This window comes from Zalophus californianus, chromosome 2 (genome assembly GCF_009762305.2).
Source record: "Zalophus californianus isolate mZalCal1 chromosome 2, mZalCal1.pri.v2, whole genome shotgun sequence".
In the NCBI taxonomy this organism is placed as follows: Eukaryota; Metazoa; Chordata; class Mammalia; order Carnivora; family Otariidae; genus Zalophus; species Zalophus californianus.
In genome coordinates this window covers 164,644,574-164,662,524 of record NC_045596.1, presented here as the reverse complement: position 1 = coordinate 164,662,524, position 17,951 = coordinate 164,644,574, and the positions used below count along the sequence as shown (strand labels likewise).

The following is a 17,951-nucleotide window of genomic DNA, read 5'->3' as shown; positions in this document are numbered from 1 at the left end:
GAGGCCACGTACAACTCAGAAAACATCAAAAAAGATCATTTATGTTCAGGACCTTGATTTCTGGCACATCTTCCTCGATAGCATAATCGGGTAAGCTGAGAGGAGAAAACTGCTTTGTTCCAATTCTAGGAGCTACTTGCATTGCAACTGCATTTCCGCTTTTTGGTTGAGTGAATTAGTCCCTTTAGGTTTTCAAATGGATTTCCCTCAAAAATCCAAAGTGAGGTTATTATACCAAAATTTTCACTGAAGAGGAAAAACTATCTACATTGTCAGCATTTAAACACACATATGAGTGAAGACTGGCATTTCAAAGTAAAGGCCACGAACAGATACTTGCTGTATAAAGAGGAATGTGAAAAAGGCTAATATTTATAAAGAACTGGAGAGTGTGAAATATTTGGGAGAAAAATTCCACATGCAAGACAGACATCCAAAATGGCTCAACATAATTTATTTTTTTATGTTAAAATGTACAGAGTTCTTTTGAAAGTACTTGCTAGAAAGGGGAAAAAAAAGTGATATTACATACAAGGAGAGGAAGGGAGACCAACTGGCCCAGGAGCGCATGACATGGAGAAATACAAAGGCATCTAGGCACCCCTTCCCCGTAGCTTACAAGTCACCATGAACAAAGTACAAAGAGGTTACAAAACAGGAAAAGCAAATATAAACAGACAGGAATAGACTTAGCTTCATTTGTACATGCGGCTTTTAGAGGCATCTGGAGCTCTATTCACACACTCTAGAGATCTCTTTAAAGAGAATTTTTATCTTTCTTAAAATAGTTTTTAATATTCTACAACAAAGATAAAAAATTTTAAAGATGGAATGAAATGAAAAAGCTCTTATTTTAAAAGGCATCAAAGTCACTAACAGTGAGTTTTTAAATTTCTTTTTTAGAAGATTACCCAAGTTATCTTGCTAAAAATACATTTTTTTTTAAACAGAAGTGAAAAAATGACAGGTACCAATATTACTGTGTTGGATAATTTCTTTTATAATATAGAAAAGAACATTTTCTCTACAATAGTTCTACAGTCACAAAAAGGCTTGTGGAAAAGGGAGCTGCCCGATTGAATTTTTTTTTTTTTTAAAGAAACAAATGAAACCAAACACAACCGCAAACCAACAGAAACTGAATTCACGGCCCTCATTTCAACAGCTTCTCCTTCTGCCTTGACCCACCCTCCACCCAAGATACCTCCCTCCCGACCCACCCCATCCCCACCCCAACCAGGAAGCAATGACATAGCTGAAGATGTAGGGAGAGGGCAGCACAGTGCACTTTCTACATAGATGATTGGGAACTGGAAGAGTATATACAGAGAAACTGGGTCCTACACAGCCTTGCACATGCTCAGAATTGATAGCGGTTAAGATGTGGAATTCTGCCGTTTTCTACCTAACACATTTAATTGAGAAAGTCAATTAAAGTGTATTAAAAAAACAACAAACCTGTGCATTTGAAAAAATTTAATGCCTAATTAGTACTTCAAAAATTTATCTATATAAAATGTACAAATAAAGGAGAGAATTTAATGCTTACAGGTATTTCTTTAAGCAGTACTTCCCCCTTTTGGATATTTGACTGCACATACCAAGTGGTATAATAGTTTCCATCTTCTAATGATGGAACATATATATAGATATATATAGATATATATATATTCTTTTTTTTTTACCTATCCCTGGAGCAAGTAATAGGAAGAGAATGGGCGAACTGGCTGCACGAGAGAAAAGACAATGGGAGTTGGGAGCAACATAGGAACCTGCTTAAAACCCTGCTGTCCAGATTTGCCCTACTATGCTGGTGGTTGGTTTATCCCTCTTCTCTTTTAACCACTCACAGGAGAGGGGCTGGTGCACTCTGATTCACAGGGAATGAACTCAGGATCTCAAGACAAATGAAAACTAGAGGTATGTATCATTTAAGTAGCTATAAAACTCAGACCATGATCTCCCTTACGTCATCTCTTCCAACATAAAATAAACAGTGTCAAATGTTTGTCAGGTATTTTTCAAATCACTGAAATGTACAGTCATCCATCAACACTTTATGTAAGAATGTAAGAGGCTAATCACTGGGGACTGCTGTTTGAGTTTAGTCAGAGTCGAAGGCTCGAGAATCAAGACCCTTAGCATCTCAAAGTACATACTAAAAACAAGAGGCTGTGTGGAGTATGTGCATTATGGCTGATTCACCAGGTGGTAAAAAAACAAGAGGCAAAATTCCTCTTTTCTGATTGTTAATTGACCATCTCTATTCCTCCAAAGCTGGATTAGGATTGCAAACAGCTTTCCTCTGAGATTCTGCTGTTAATTGAGACTTACAGTATTTTTGTGTCTCTGAGTGCTGAGTGGGAATAGTAAACAAAAAACAAAAACAAAAACAAACAAGAAAAAAAGAAAAAATTATATTACACTTGATTTAAAGAAAAATAAACATTTCAATGAAGTCCATCTTAAAGAAACATTCTTGGGGAAAGGTTTCAAAAGGGGTGTGTGTGTGTGTGTGTGTGTGTGTGTGTGTGTGTGTGTGTGTGTGTGTGTGTGTGTGTGTGTGTGTGTGTAGGGAGTGGAGGGGATTTTAAAAGGAGAAGCATTTTCCTGCCTCACTTTATTAATAATAATAATAATAATATTAACAATAATAATAAGTTTAAGGAGCTTGGGTTGTTCTCCATGTCCCCGTCCGAGTCTCCTGTAAGTGCCTCCTGCTGGAATGAAGTAGGAAATGAAAGGTTGGGTTTGGAGGAAAGGGTCTGGTTAACCCCCGAGATGTATATATAACATTTAAAAAATGACAACACTGGGAGCTGCAAACAGTGAGGGGAAACACACATCTTAAAATAAAGATAATTCACTTTTACACAAATTCTGTCCATGTGGTGTGTAAAGAAAGTAAGGCTCTTTTTAATTATGAAAAGATTTTTGTGCATGTTTCCCCTATCCCCAAATCCATTTTTAGATGAGTTCTATTGTAAAATGTTCAAGATCGTGAAGAAAACCAAAACCCAGAACAAAATGAACCCAAAAAAAGAGAAGACCAGGTTTTCTAAAAAATAAAATAAAACCAAAGAAAAATTCCTCTAAATCTACAGCAATATTTTAACTGGAAAAAGGTCCATTTTTCTCTGGTTTGTCAGTATAAAAGGTTCCTTTATTTATATATATTTAAGTTTTTAATTGCAAGTTCATCTTGCTCATCTTCTCATGTAAGGTCCATTGAGTGACTGCTTGGGCACGCCAGCAGCATTCATGTAGCTGTGATGGGAGGGGCCAGTGTACATCATGTTTCCATGAGGGTTTGGCTGCATAGGCTGCTGGGTATAGGCCTGGCTCCCCATCATCCCCATCTGCATCTGCATAGGATACTGTGCTGTCTGGTTCATGTAGGCAGGGTTACTATGGTAACTGCTGTTCATCATGGGCTGTGTCATTCGATAGCTGTTCATGGCATTCAAGGTGTTCATATTCATGGAATTGACATTATAGGCAGGGGTCGGCATCAAGTTGACCCCCATGTTCATGCCACGCTGAACAGCCAATGCGCGAGGGCCGGCCTGCATGGCAACCGCTGGTGGGCTGCGGCCGTACAGCTGCTGCTGGTGAGCAGCCGCAGAGGGCAGCGGCGCCGACTTGGAGCGGATGGAAATGTGCCCCTTGACTGGCATCTGCCCTTGCAACCTCTGCGTGTGAGGAATGCCAATGTTGGCGGCAGACATGTTGCACTGCAGCAGAGGCGACGTGAGGTTCATGGTGGTGGATGCCAGGTTCGGGGGCGGCGTCATGGTGGCTTGTGCTTGAGGGGTCCCAGCTAATGGATGAGATGGAGCTAGCTGAGCCAGTCCTGTGTTAGACAAAGAAACACTGGTTGCATAGGAAGTCACAGCAGGAGAATGGCTATAAGGCATGGCATGAGGGTCCATAATGGTGTTAGTCAGCTGCTGCAACTTGGCTAAGCTGAAGGTGGCCGACGGCTGCGAGTAGCTGCCGGCACCGAAGTCCCCTGGAATCCTCTCATAAATACTTATGTTCCCAGTGCCGCCCGATTCCGGGATCTCCATGATCATGGGCGCTGGAGTGAAACTGTTGTTCATGCTGCACTGCGACAGCGGGGGCTGCTGCTGCGGCGGCGGCGGCGGTGGGGGCGGGGGCGGGGGCTGCTGCGGCTGTGGCGGGTGGCGGCGCGGGCGGCGGCGGCTGCTGCTGCGGCGGCGGCTGCGGCTGCTGGGGCGGCGGCGGCGGCGGCTGCGGGGCCGCTTGCGGCGGCGGCGGCGGCGGCTGTGGCTGCGGCGGCGGCGGCTGCGGGGGCGGCGGTGGCGGCTGCTGCGGCGGCGGCGGCGGCGGCGGCTGCTGTGGCTGCTGCTGTTGCTGGTTACTCGGAGGCCTCTCCACCACACAACTCTGAGGTGACTTGATGCTGCAGTTGGCCGCGGCGGCGGGCTGCACGCCGTTCTGCGGCATCATGCTGCAGCTGTTGCCCATGCTGGCCATTTGCTGAGTGACAACACAGCTGTTCTGGGTGAGGCTGCTGGAGGATGACAGGCCGCCGTAGGAGCAGCTGCTCTGTGAAGAGCTATTCCCACAGATGCTGCCGCCCATTGTAGAATCGTAACTGCTGGGGTTCTCGTAGTTCTCTGTGGTGCTCTCAATGCTGCCCAGGTCACTGAAGCCACTGTCCACCACCTGCTGAGAGTGGTCTGATACGGAAGGCACATCCATCATGGGGCTGGTCTCCATGTTCTGCATAGAGGGTGCGGACAGGGATCCTTGCTCCGGGCTGATCTGGGTGTAACCACTTTCGAGGGCAGGCACGGTGGGACTACTGACTGAACGGACCGACTGGCTGGGATGAGACTGAACAGAAGATATTGGACTATTATGTTCCGAGGCATGGCAGTCTTCAACCATTGACATCTGAGGGTCTTCATCAGCCTGGGTGTAACTCTGCAGGGTCTGACACGCTGCCAGAGTTTCTTCACAGTCCTGGTAGGCTCCCTCGTGCTCGTTACTTTCCTCTTGAGTCAAAGACTGCACTGCTTGCACGGTTTCCAGATCCAGTTCGCTATGAGGAATCTCTTCTTCCTCTTTCAGCTCAATTAATTCTTCCTTAGAGTTTGAATCTTCTTCATGATCATCCTCAGACCCTGGCATATGCTCTGATACCATGGACGTTTCATGGGAAGTCTGTTCCTCTTCAGAATCTGGTTCCGTTTCATCTTTATCCTTTATAGTCTCCCTACTGCCCTGCATATTAGTATCTAAAAAAGACTCCTGACCACCGGGCTCCTCTTTGACATCTTCTCGAACGAGCTGCTCCTCTAGCTCTTTTCTCTTGGTAGATTCCAGATGACCATCATCTTCATCATCTGCATCATGGTCTTCATTCTGGTTTGTCTCTGTAGCCACTTCCTCCTCTTCCTCTTGCTCCTGTTCTTCTAGTTCTTGTTGCTCCTCTTCTGACTGCCTCTGCTCTTCTAAGACACGGGGCTTCTCCTCCTCCTCTTCTATCTCAGGTTCTTTCGTTTCTGTCTCGGGACTGTTGCTATCCACTGGAGATGCTGCTCTAACTTCACTGCCGGTGGTGTCTTCTTCTTCTCCCTCTTCAACCTCTTCTGCTTCCACGTGCGTCTCCTCCTCTTCCTTCCTTTCTTCAGTTAAAGGCGAGTCTTCTTTTGGTTCGACAGTTTCTTCGTTCTCCTGAAGTCTGGCTTTACGGCCCACTTTAGGAATGGGGACAATGGGCTCAACAATGCATTCTTGAGTAGAAACAGGTATGATTTCCCGATTCAACTTAAATCCTGGTTTGCGACCAGGCCTCTTCTTCCAGTGGATTGGTTTGCGGCTTTTGCCTTTGGGCCATCCCTTCTTCTTTTTCATAGGTGTGGATGTATCTGGCTCAAGTTGAGAATCCTTCACATCACATTTTCTCAAGAGAGATACTGGCTTTAGGACAGGAGTGTCTATACAGGAGGGATAAAAACAAAACAAAACAACACATTAAAAAAGTCACAAGATATTCTATTTGTACCAGTGCCGTTTTCTGAGACCATATGTGCAACAGAAATAGTTTTATTAATCATCACAAACTCTTCTGATTACCTTCCCATTCAAGTTAAGAATCTAAAGGAGAGACCTAATAATGACCTCTTCTAAAGTCACGCAGTGAGCTGGCAGAACAAGGAAAGAATCCTGGCCAACACTCTGCTGCCCCCCACTACTTAAAACCAGTTCAGGTTTATCATCACCAACCACACGGCTTTAGGAAGTTAGTCTACAGGTCAGTTTTCTCCTCTAGGAAATGGAGCTAAGCTGTGTAATGATGCAAATGCTCAGCAGTGATTACAAGTACTTCAGACAAGCGGTCTTTACTGTGTAAGTCACAAATCAGCTCATTTCTTCTTTTTTCTTTTTTTTTCCTGTTTGCAATTTATATTCTCTCTCTGGTTTTCTTGGTTTCCATAAAAATCATTACTTCAGGTAATATCATGAGTTAATTACCCCAGGCCATGACTGAGCAATCCTACATGAATAACTGCTCAATCGATGCTGTGTTTGTACGGGAAAAGCCGCAAGGCATTTAGTCCTAGACAAATACTGACCTGAAGAAAAAGTGAAAGCACCAATGACAATGATTTATTAGAAATAAATTTGACATTGGCATTATTTTCTCCCCATTTACTTTTTTCTATTTTTAAAGATTGTAGTAAACTATGCATAGCAGAAAATGTACCATTTCAACCATGTTTAGGTGTCCAGTGTGGTGCAGCATTAAGTACACATTCATATTTCCCATTAATTTTTTTTTCATTTAATCCCATTAATTTTTAAAGGGAAGAACGCCAAGGCAAGAACAGGATTTTGAGGGGGAAGCTAAAAAGGTACAACTGGCAATAATAACGTGAAAATAAATAAAGAAAGGAAATGGCCACATCAGAGAAAATCTGTCCTAGTCAACAAGAATTTAAACAAGGGATATTATTTTAATCTACAAGGATCCCAGAGAGAATTCTACCGAAGGGCCAAATTTACACAATAAATCTTTGGTTTCCTAGTTATATACCTCAAAGCGTAACACAATAAAACTGCAGAAAATCATTCACAGCAAAGCACTCAAGTCATCTAGTCACTAAAGTATTTCTTATATAAAAATATCAGAATGGAGGAAATGCAAGTTTCTACTACATATGAAATTGAGCAAATTTATTTTTTAAAGAATAAAAAGCTCAATTAATAAATAAATGCTATAATTCCACCAAGAGTGGACAACTGCATTCCCCCAATTTCACCCAGCAAAGTAAAAAAAAAAAAAAAAAGCTCAGTTTGACCACCGCCCCCCTACCCCCCTTTTAGGCAAATACTGCAGACGCAGGCAGCATAATGCACCGGCAGAAACTTTAGGGTAGGATGTAAATGACCTGGTCTGTGACCCAGCACATATAGGAGCCCCCGTTTCTTTATTTCTAAACGATAAGGCTATTTTAAAAGTAAATCACTGGATTTTGCACTATGCCATAAAATTTAACCTACCCTGAGGCACTGTTACCATTTTTATTAGAAATTTACTACTCACAGAGAAAGGCGTATTAGAGATATGATTCAGAAGGATTCCTGAACAGATGTGAAGCAAGTCCAATTTACATGCATCTGATCTTATTTAAGAACCATCCTCCTAGCATGTATCCATTTAGCAATATTTACCAAGTGCCTATTTTAGGCACTGAGCATACAACAATTAGCAAAACGGGTAGGTCCACAGAGTGTACTTTCTAGTAAAGGGTTATTACTTCAATGTCTTCCTGATGCTAAGTCCAATTCACCCATTAACTAAAGATTCCGATTATGGCTGAGAAAGGATTAGGCAAAAAAGAACAATATCCCAATAGCAAGATATTTTCTGCAGAGGCAAAAATAGGTCCCTTGAAGGGGAAACTAGAAAAAAAAAAACAACTTTTTAAAAGGACAGACGGTTCAATGAGAAAATAGGGACGAATATACTTGACACAAATTTTGAGAGGTTACCAAGTTGGCCGTCCTTTACTGGCTTAGTGGGGAGCGTCGCTTTTTCAGCCTCTTGATGGAAGGGTTTGCAGCTATCAATTGCAGCCTGTTTCTTTAAAAACAATAAAACTACCATAAGCAACAGTTTTCTGAAACATACCATCAGCATCATCTGACTCTTCATCATCCTCTTCATCTTTAGATTTCCTCTTGGAAGAGGATCGACACCTGAGCACATCCTGTGAGGAGAGGCGGTGGAAGTACCCTCTAGAGAATAGTTCACTTTCATCCTCTTCCTCTTCCTCTTCCTCAATCTCAAACGTGGGTTCTAATCTTGGCATCGGCCTCTCAGAGTCAGAGTCTTCAAAAGGTTCATCTAACACCTCCGTGGTCTCAGAAATAGTTTCTGTGACCACACTGCTATTGTGGTGTTTGCGCTTTCGGACTCTCCTCCTTCGGTGAAGAATCGGTTTCTATTTAAAAGAGGAAGGAAGTATTTTATTTACAGTAATGAATGTTATCACTTCTATTAATAACCTAATGAACAGTGTCTGAACCTAAAAGAATTAGCACATATAAAATGGGTACACTGTTTGCCAAGAGACATTTTGAGTATTATTTCAAAATACTACAGTAAGATACTACACATAAAGTTATCACAGAAAGATGTTGGATGATTGAACACACTTTATAAAAGGCATGCCCAAAGAGCAGATATTATAATTCCTTTATTAATACTTCAGTTACATTTAACACTCTAGGGAAATGCCTATTTCAATACTGAAATGACACAGAAGCTACTCCTTTAACATCTCTTTACCTCAAGAGAAAAAAAAACAAAACACTTTGTTTGTCTCATAGCTCATGATAGAGCAACAAAATGATAAAGACGATGCACCAGAAATGATCTAGTCCAATCCCCTCATTCTATAGAGGCGAGAAAGGTTACAGGGCTTGCTTAAGGTCACATACCCAGTCAGCACAGAAACGGTTGTAAAATATAGTCTCTGACTCCCAGTCAAGAAATTCTCTTAAGAACGTCAAGTATTTTGTGCATGATCTCACTGCCTATTACAATATTCTCTTGTTTACACAGGGAAATAGCATAATTTTATCTTACAAATAGGCAATATAAGCCTGGAATGGCAAAGATACATTCTTCATGATCACATAATGAATGGCAGAGTTAGCTAGTGTTGAGTTTTTCTCCACTTCAAATTTAAATTTACTAGTCCTTTCAGTTGAGAGTACAATTTTCAAACCAGGTTCAACATGTTTGGCTCTGCTCTTTGGAAAAATGGCTGACTCTACGATTGGGACATGAAATATACAAGATGAACCTAGACTATCCTGTAGTACTAGAAAGTAAGGAAGTGCTCAAAACAAAACGAAAAACCCTACACTGATGACGGTACATATTACATTAAAGGGACGTGGAGCGAAACTTAAAAACTCCTAATGGCCAAAGCTGGAACAATTTGAGCAACAAATTAAATCAAGTGGTACTGCTGGGTTGTAACTCAAAGTGTAAAGTAAATATCTGAGTCTACGCCGGTATTAATAAATGCTTGAATAAGTAAACAGATGGGCGGGAATGAATAAACCCCCAAGCAGAATTCCAAATAATTAACACAGATATTCTGCTCCTAAGGAACAGAGTATAACTCTCCATATCACTGCCGGCAGTGACTACCTTCCAAAGAGTACAGCATGGGAAAGGGGAAAAAAGGAGTGACTAATTTACAGTGGAGAAATGTGACAAACACAACCTCAAACCAGGTGATCTAGGCTGATATCAATAGTGAAAAGTCATACCGACAGTAATACTCTTGTGTTTCGTGTGTATGTGTGTGTATACATACATATTTATCAGACACCCTTTATATGATAAGAATGACACTTTACCTCTGTGGTCTTCTTCCCAAAAACATATTACCCCATCCTAATATCATGAGGGACGTTTTAAAATACCTAGCCAGTACTCGTCAAACTGTCAAGGTCATCAAAAACAAGGAGTCTGAGAAACTGTCACAATCAAGAGGGGCCAAAGAGGCATGACTACTAAGTGTAATGTGGTGTGCTGGATGAGGTCCTGGAAGAGAAAAAGGACATACAGGAAAACTAAGGAGATCTAAATAAAGTATGGACTCTAGTTAATAAAATACTAGTTCACTATTTGTGACCAATGTACTATACCAACATAAGAGGTAACAAAAGGGGAAACTGCCTATAAGGAATACAGGAACTCTCTGTACTTTCTCTGCAATAATTGCATAATCTAAAACTGTTCTAAAATTAAAAACTTGGGGCGCCTGGGTGGCTCAGTCATTAAGCGTCTGCCTTCGGCTCAGGTCATGATCCCAGGGCTCTGGGACTGAGCCCCGCATCGGGCTCCCCGCTCAGTGGGAAGCCTGCTTCTCCCTCTCCCACTCCCCTTGCTTGTGTTCCTGCTCTCGCTAGCTCGCTCTCTGTCAAATAAATCTTTTAAAAATTAATTAATTAAATTAAAAACTTATTTTTTTTATATATTGCCCTGATCCCCCTCCCCCCATAAGCTTCTTTTAAGGAAAGGAACAATTTCACTGCTTTGGATGAAAGCTGTCACCCCACCACTACAGGGTGGCTCATCCAGGGGGCCGAGCTCAGTCTGGCTGGCTTGTGGCAATGCTTAAAAGTTCACTGCACAGACTGGGACAGTTCTGGTATACAGTTTGCCAGAATTCATTATCAGCATCACAACACATTTATAAACTGGCTATCATTCAAACTTTGCAAGATGACGAGACAAAGTTGAGAAAATACTTTTAAAACCAGGTTTAAGTCAAACCACTGAAAGAAAGAAGGGAGAGATGGAGATGGGAGAGCACAGGGGAAAAGGCCCACCCCCCCTCAAGACGAATGGCCTCTCTGAGCACCCCAACAAAGGGCACCGCTGTCCATCAAGCTGTCAGATACTTTTCTCCTTTTCTAACGTAAATATTTCTCATCTATACATACTTTTGAAATACTTGACAAATCCCTAAAAGTCATGATTACAACATCAAACCAGCAAGCTGAAAAAGAGTTTGTCAGCCCTTAAATAAGCTTATGACATCTATGTTCATTCCCACAAACCACAGAAGCCATATCCACATTTCAGATGTTTACTGGGAAGATCATAAGCTACAGTACACTGAGGCATAAAGTCTAAAAAAATAACACACTAACAATTTCTATATTTACTTTTTCAGAACTCTAGAACAGACAGATGTATATAATAAGCTGTAATTCGGAAAAGAACAGGCAAGTCAAAAGAAACAAGTCAAAAGAAAAGCCTTACTTTTCTCTTCAATGTGGGCTTTGTAAGAACTGGTGGGGAGCTGGACCGAGGACTTTCTGGCTCTTCTTCCTCCTCACTACTCTCACTGAAGCCTCTGAGGAGAGCCCTGTCACCATCACTATAGCGACGGGGCAGTCTATCAGTGCCTTCTGGTAATCTACACTTCAGTGCCTCGGGGCTCTTCTTCAGCTGTCCTCGCCAGAGCTCAACCCCCTCACTTAGTCTTCTTTTGGGAATGTCTGGCTTCCCATCCTGGCTTGGCTGCTCCTGAGAGGCTGCCAGCTGCTCCTCACTTTCAGTATATTGTTCTTGGGAGGTTTCTGATTTTTCCTCACATTCTCCATATTGTTCCTGAGGAGCTGATGTCTCTTCCAAGAGCAGTTTAGAATCTTTATCACCAAAACGTTCCTGGGTTTTTCGGTTCTTCCTCCCCCAGCGGCCTCTCCGGGATGGCTGGTTATTTGCAGGAAGACTATCACGGGAAAGGACTTGTTTGTGCAGACGCGTAGAACTGGCTGGTGCCCTAACTTCCGGTTTCTTTTCACTTTCTACTGAGGAGTAAGAATCTTGTTCTTTGTTCTCCCGAGATGCAGACTTTCCCACCTGATTTTGGAAAATAAAACCATGTCGATTAATTTTTCAGTCTTATTTTTATACCTATCTGACCTCTTAAACAGAGATAAGACAACAGAGCTTTAAAAAGAAAAGTATAATTTAATAGCTATCAGGAATATTTCTCATGTGTTAGGCACTGCTTTAAATGCTTAATAAGATTCATTTAATCCTTACAACAATTGTATGAAGTGTTATTATTATATCCTCATTTTAAAAAATGAGGTAACTGAGGCACAAAAAATACAAGTAACTCGCCCTAGGACACGCAAGAACAAATGTGGAAGCTGGGATCTAAACCCAGGCAGTCTGACCCAAGAGCTAGTGCTCTTAGCCACTATGCAATCCCACCTTCAATAAACAAAGTAAACAGCATTGTTCTTATAAATGTTAAATGATATAATTTACCAAATTTCTCAGCAATAAAATTTATAAACAGAGAGGAGATGGGCTCTGGAGCATGGGCAAGAGAAAGGGGGTGTTTGAAAAAAATGAAAGAAAATGTCTATTTAGATTTATTTTTATTCTGAGTATTTAATTTCATTTTGAAAATTAAATTACATTAAACGGGCGTGAAACTGCTTACGTTTATCAAAGGAGGACACAGATTTTTAAAGGATGAAAGCACAGTTTAAAAAAAAAGAACAGAGAAGGACAGGCATCACAACTATACAATGTTGTACAGTCCCTCATTAACCCTTTAACGGCTTAAAGACATTTGTGTACCCACTGAATTATTTAGTGCTCTATTAGAAAACATACACGTTTACATTATTTCCTTAATGTTTTTATTTTAAGGAAAAGGGATCTTCATTTCATTTTTAACAATGGTCAGAAGTAAGTTAAATTCAGATTCCTCAATTACTACTACACAGCTTAAACTTTGGCTGTGTATCAGGACCCTGATAAGGAATTCTTAGTTCTAAGTAACACACTGTAACAAATTTGAAGGTCTCCTAATGATCCAAGGCTTAAAAATATACAAATAAGTAAACAAAACCCAGTCTTCCTAAAATCTCTATCACTGAAATCAACTCTGAAATTCTAATGTGAACTGTGTTGGCTTAAGATATTGTAACACGTATCACAATACTCATTAACCAAAAACAGAGCCTTCTGTCATCAAAAATAGAGACTAGTCATGCCCTTACACTCGTCTCTAATTCTCTTTCCTGGCACTGCAGATCTTCGTTTTCGCCTTCCTCAGCTTCCTCTTCTTCCTCCTCTGAGACAACAGAATTGGAGACTATGACAGGAGTCCAGCGCAAACATTCTGGATCTACATCTACAGGTCGCAAATTCAGCTGAAGCTTTGCCATGTGATCCTGGATAAGTTTTTCCCGGCGGATTATCACAAATCTGGAACCAGAGCAAAGTTTATAGCGATCAACAATGTACAAGGAGTACCTAACAATGAATATGGAGCTATAACCCCCAGAAAATCATGGAGGTGATGACTAATGCTTCAAAAACTGCCAGCTCGGAAGCATGAAATACAGAAATACGCCACCATATAAGATAGCTAAGAAATAAGAAGTTGGACAGCTACTTCACACTCAACGAGAACAATGGATGAAGTGATTTTAACCATTCACACTGTCTCACACTTCCCACCTCTGGAATTGCTGTGAGACTCTCCAGTACCCTATCTCCTATCCTCCATATTTCTAGCCCAATGCCTCCTTCTCTGTGATCTTTTCCCAACCCCTTTAGATAAGGGTGAGCTGACCTTCCTTTGACCTACATTTTACTTTGTACCACTTTATATGGAAATAAATCATGGGTATATTTTATTAGACATTATTTCTAGAGTTGTTACCTCTTGTATTAAAGGCGCTGCCAACATTAGAAAAGAAAAGCTTCAATAGCTTAGGTCCAAAAGTTAGAAGGAAAACCAGAAAAAACAGTTTAAAAAAAAAATGTGGTCAATGGTATCAAATTATCACAGAAACGAAAATGGTGTCTCAGGATCACCAATGTACCCCTTGTATTAGTTTATGCCCTTTCATTGATAATCTGGCTGCCTCATCCAAACACTTCCACCTAACTGTCTTTGGAAAGTATACGAAGGGATGTGATACTCACTGATCACTACGGAAGTCCAGCATTCGTAGGTGGTGGAGTGTGGAAGTAATGTCTTGAGGGCAGATTCCAGTCAACTTGCTTAACTTCTTAATGCTGATTTGCTTGTCATTTTGGTGATAAAGGCACTCCAATATTACACTTTTCCAGTAAGCCATGTAGGAAAGACGACCTAGATCGGATAATGGTTTCTCTGGAGACCCTGCTTGGCCTTCACGCTTTGATAACAAATAACCTAAAGAAACCCCCGAATCACAAATATGTCAGAGAGCCTAAAATAGGCTAATTCACCAAAGTAACAATTCCCTCTTCCACAATCAATTTAAGTAATACAGGCATGAATAATGTCAAAGGTAAATTCTTTCAAGAAAAAGAACAAAACTGAAAAATTACTTCAACACAAATTTGCACAAGATTATGTAGTTTGTATATATTGAACCTTAGGTTAGTATTACTTTGTCTGTACTTACTATAAATCAACTGTTAAAATAAATCAGAGGACTTCATATTAATAGGATGCTTTAATAAGATTAAGGCAATAATGCTTTTTATTTTATGGGGGAAAACCTCCCTTGCATTTTTATTTGGACTACTAGATAGCAACAGTTATATCTGAATTGCTGAACAATACAAAAGAATGCCTTCGTTTTTACATAATCCTATCTGTTAAGATCATGGTTCTTCTGTGAGTGACTCAGATGACAATTTCTCACTGAGCCAAAGCTCTCCTCACAATGACCTCTTACCCTTAAACTCTTAGTGAGCAAGGATGTCAGTGTGAGGGTGTCCCTGTGAGTGTATGGTGGTATCTGTCCTCCTGTCTAGAGCAGGACTCTCAAGAACAGAAAGAGAAAAGGCATAAATTCTGAGAGCATCAACAACAGAGATGGCAGAAGAAATGCAGTTTTTTGTCATCAAAGGAAACTACTAAAAAGCAGTCTGTGAATGATAATGTGGGAAAATAGATTACATTAGGAAAAGCAAATAAAAACAAATACTGTAATCATAGATTGCTGTTTGCGTATCTCAAAAGTATAACTAATTAGTATAATAAAATATTTTCCCCTAACTTTGCTACTTAATGGCATAACACATCCAAACATGAGTCCTATTTCAAAACAATATATTGATATTAAAGGAAATAATCTGAGTTGCACTCTCTACTACCAATCTAAGAAGGCCAAGAAAACGTACGAAATAATCCACTGAATCCAATGAAATATGGTCAGGAGTACAGTCTAAGGCCAACTGAAATAAGCTGAACTGGTCCATCTGAGAATTAACTTCTTAACACTGGTGACATAATCATCTGATATTTAGAAGAACTGCCTGTATCAAAATAGTCCCTCAAAAATATCACTTTGTTATAATCAATACAGAATTTATTGTAAACATATATTTACTTTCTAAGCAAGACTATCAACACGTAAAACAAAATTCAAATTCTACAATGACTTTTTAGAGCTGTTTGGCTTTCAATGTTTAAATCAGATTAAATTATTTCCTATGCCATATATTTTAAGATTTTTTTAAGGTGTACTGCATATTTTAACCACTAGGTAGAGCCCGTAACTAAAAAATGATGTACGCATTTTCTGATAATTAGGTAACAAAAATAAGGTGAGTGCTGTACTTCTTTACTGTACTAACTTGCACAATGTATTGAGTATTGCTGTGAGTTAGAATTATCATGAAACTAAGTTCCACCTGTAAATTAAGAGTTGAAAATTCAAAGCATTTTCAACAGATCATACAAAGATGGTGTTCGGTATAAGCTATTTAAAAATATTTCATGTCTGATCAAAAGAAAAAAATTCACGACTTTAGGTTTTAAAGTCCCATACTGTGACGAACGATACTAGCAACCAATAAATCATCTGCAAATCTCTAAAAAATATATGTATCAGAAGGCCCACAAGAAGAGATAATGAAAAATTATTATAATCCTTACTGAAATCGATGAGAAACCTGCCATAGCCCTTACGCTGGTATTGGGGAAGAATCATTATACAGGAAACGTTGTACTTCTGTTGGCAGTGCTTTTCCTGGTAAAGAAAGTTTTAAAACAACATGCGAGTAAGACTGAATAGTAATGCTAATTATTAAGAAACAAAGACTTAACAGTCAAAACCATAGCCCTGGTCCTTTGAGAATAGCATGCACATCAAGAAAGAAAATACCCCACTGGGAGGAGACAGGACAATGTTAACTCATTGCCATTACCCACAAAGCAACCACACCAGGAGAATATAAATGTAAAATAAAATTATGCCATCTACTACCATTTGCAACTCAAAGATAGTATGCCACTGCCTAAGATGAGCAGAGGAATCTGAGTCCCAATCAATCTGCAAAGCTATAAATGATGAGTTAGTGTGGCACTCCAGAAATGGGAAAATTCATCTACCACTTCAAAGACCTCTTATTTCCTGGTCTGGTGCTACACAGGGCAGTCCCATCTCCCCATCAGTTGTATCTAACTTCACAAAAAAACAATCTCAAAATGTTGGGGATAGACACTTTTAAAAAATCAGGCAATATATATAAAATTATACTTAACTTCTGAAATAGACAACTGACAGAAAGCTGGTACTCCCACTTAACTATTTCATACGCTTAGATTTTATCATAGGATAGCTTAAATAAAAGTACATCTTTTATGTTGTTTGACTACAAAAACACCTTTTGTTCTCCCCAAGAGAATGGAAGATTACAGGAAGAAGAGAAAATATCCGTGAATAAAAATGGCTTCTTATTCTTATTTCTATTCTTCAAATTTAAACTAGGACAAGATTTAAAATGAAAAAGAGCTCACAGAGGTATTGACTGTGTTTATTTCACAAGTTCTAGCTATTATTACCATGGGACTAGAAGGCATTTAAAAACTTTTCCTCTTGAGTATAAACGGCAGCTCATGTTCCTAGGAGAGTACAGTCTGTTGAATGTTACTAAGCACCTTCGAGCACTTGGTACATTTCTGAATGTTCCTTCATTTTCCTTTCCAAAAAGCTAGATGGTACCCAGAAGGTGCTGCATTGTGTAGTGTCTCCCAGTGAGAACTGACAAAAATTGTTTCAGATTTCCATGTGAATTCAAACAAATTTTAAGCTGATATACTTACTTTAGAAAAGTAGCCAACAAGGTGGCAGCCCTTGACATCATTCTGTGTTAGTACATAAAAAAGAAATGGCTCCACGTCATAATAGAGTGTTTTGTGGTCAAGAAACAACTTTGCCAAGAGACACAGGTTCTGACAATAAATGGTACTCACATTCCCATCAACCTAGAGGAAAATAATAGAACAAAATGATGAGGAAAGTGGCTCTTTAGTTCTAGAATAATAATACACATCACTTACAAATACCTGTGAGTATCCACAGTCCAGCCTAAGAGAAGCTGTCAGTGATCAGAACCTGGAAGCTATCCTTCCAACAGCAGAATTAGGGTACCTGCTGTAAGACAACTAAATATATAAAATACTCTACTTCAACAAAGTATGACAAGGAAATGATGACCCTTTTAAAAATTGCATTTTCTGCTTTTATAACAAGACTGGCTGCAGTAATACCTCAGATGGCAAGCTGATCTGATTCATTTTTTAAAGTAATTCAACAAAAGATCTAAAAGCAACCTCTTCTAAAATACATTTGTTAAGTAAAACAAGGTCTAACTAAAGTCTCTATGCCAGCAGCCAGAAGCAATGCAGTCTGACTGCCACAATCAGATTTACCCCCAAACAAAGCTATTTTCAGGAGTATGAACTATTGCCAGAGGCACCAAGCAGGTTCCCTAGGTGGGAACTTGGCAAATGAGATATTTCTTGGAACCGGGTTGGCCAAGACCAGGAGCACTACAGTGTATTTCTCCTGACACACCTGTGTTGTTGGAGTTGCCAGAGCTTGCTCTTTTATGCAAATGCCAATGGATGCCC

General features: G+C 40.1%; 1 protein-coding gene across 1 annotated transcript in view; it reads right to left on the bottom strand.

Moving 5' to 3' along the window:
- Positions 1–432: 432 nt before the first annotated feature.
- The window catches only part of KAT6A (lysine acetyltransferase 6A), a 113,241-nt gene continuing 95,722 nt past the window's right edge, over positions 433–17,951 (bottom strand). The window contains 8 exon segments of the mRNA XM_027598181.2: positions 433–4,181; positions 4,183–5,969; positions 8,168–8,480; positions 11,327–11,929; positions 13,090–13,297; positions 14,024–14,255; positions 15,972–16,065; positions 17,142–17,303. Of these exon segments, the coding sequence (XP_027453982.1) occupies positions 3,207–4,181; positions 4,183–5,969; positions 8,168–8,480; positions 11,327–11,929; positions 13,090–13,297; positions 14,024–14,255; positions 15,972–16,065; positions 17,142–17,303 (4,374 nt within the window). The 3' untranslated portion in view covers positions 433–3,206.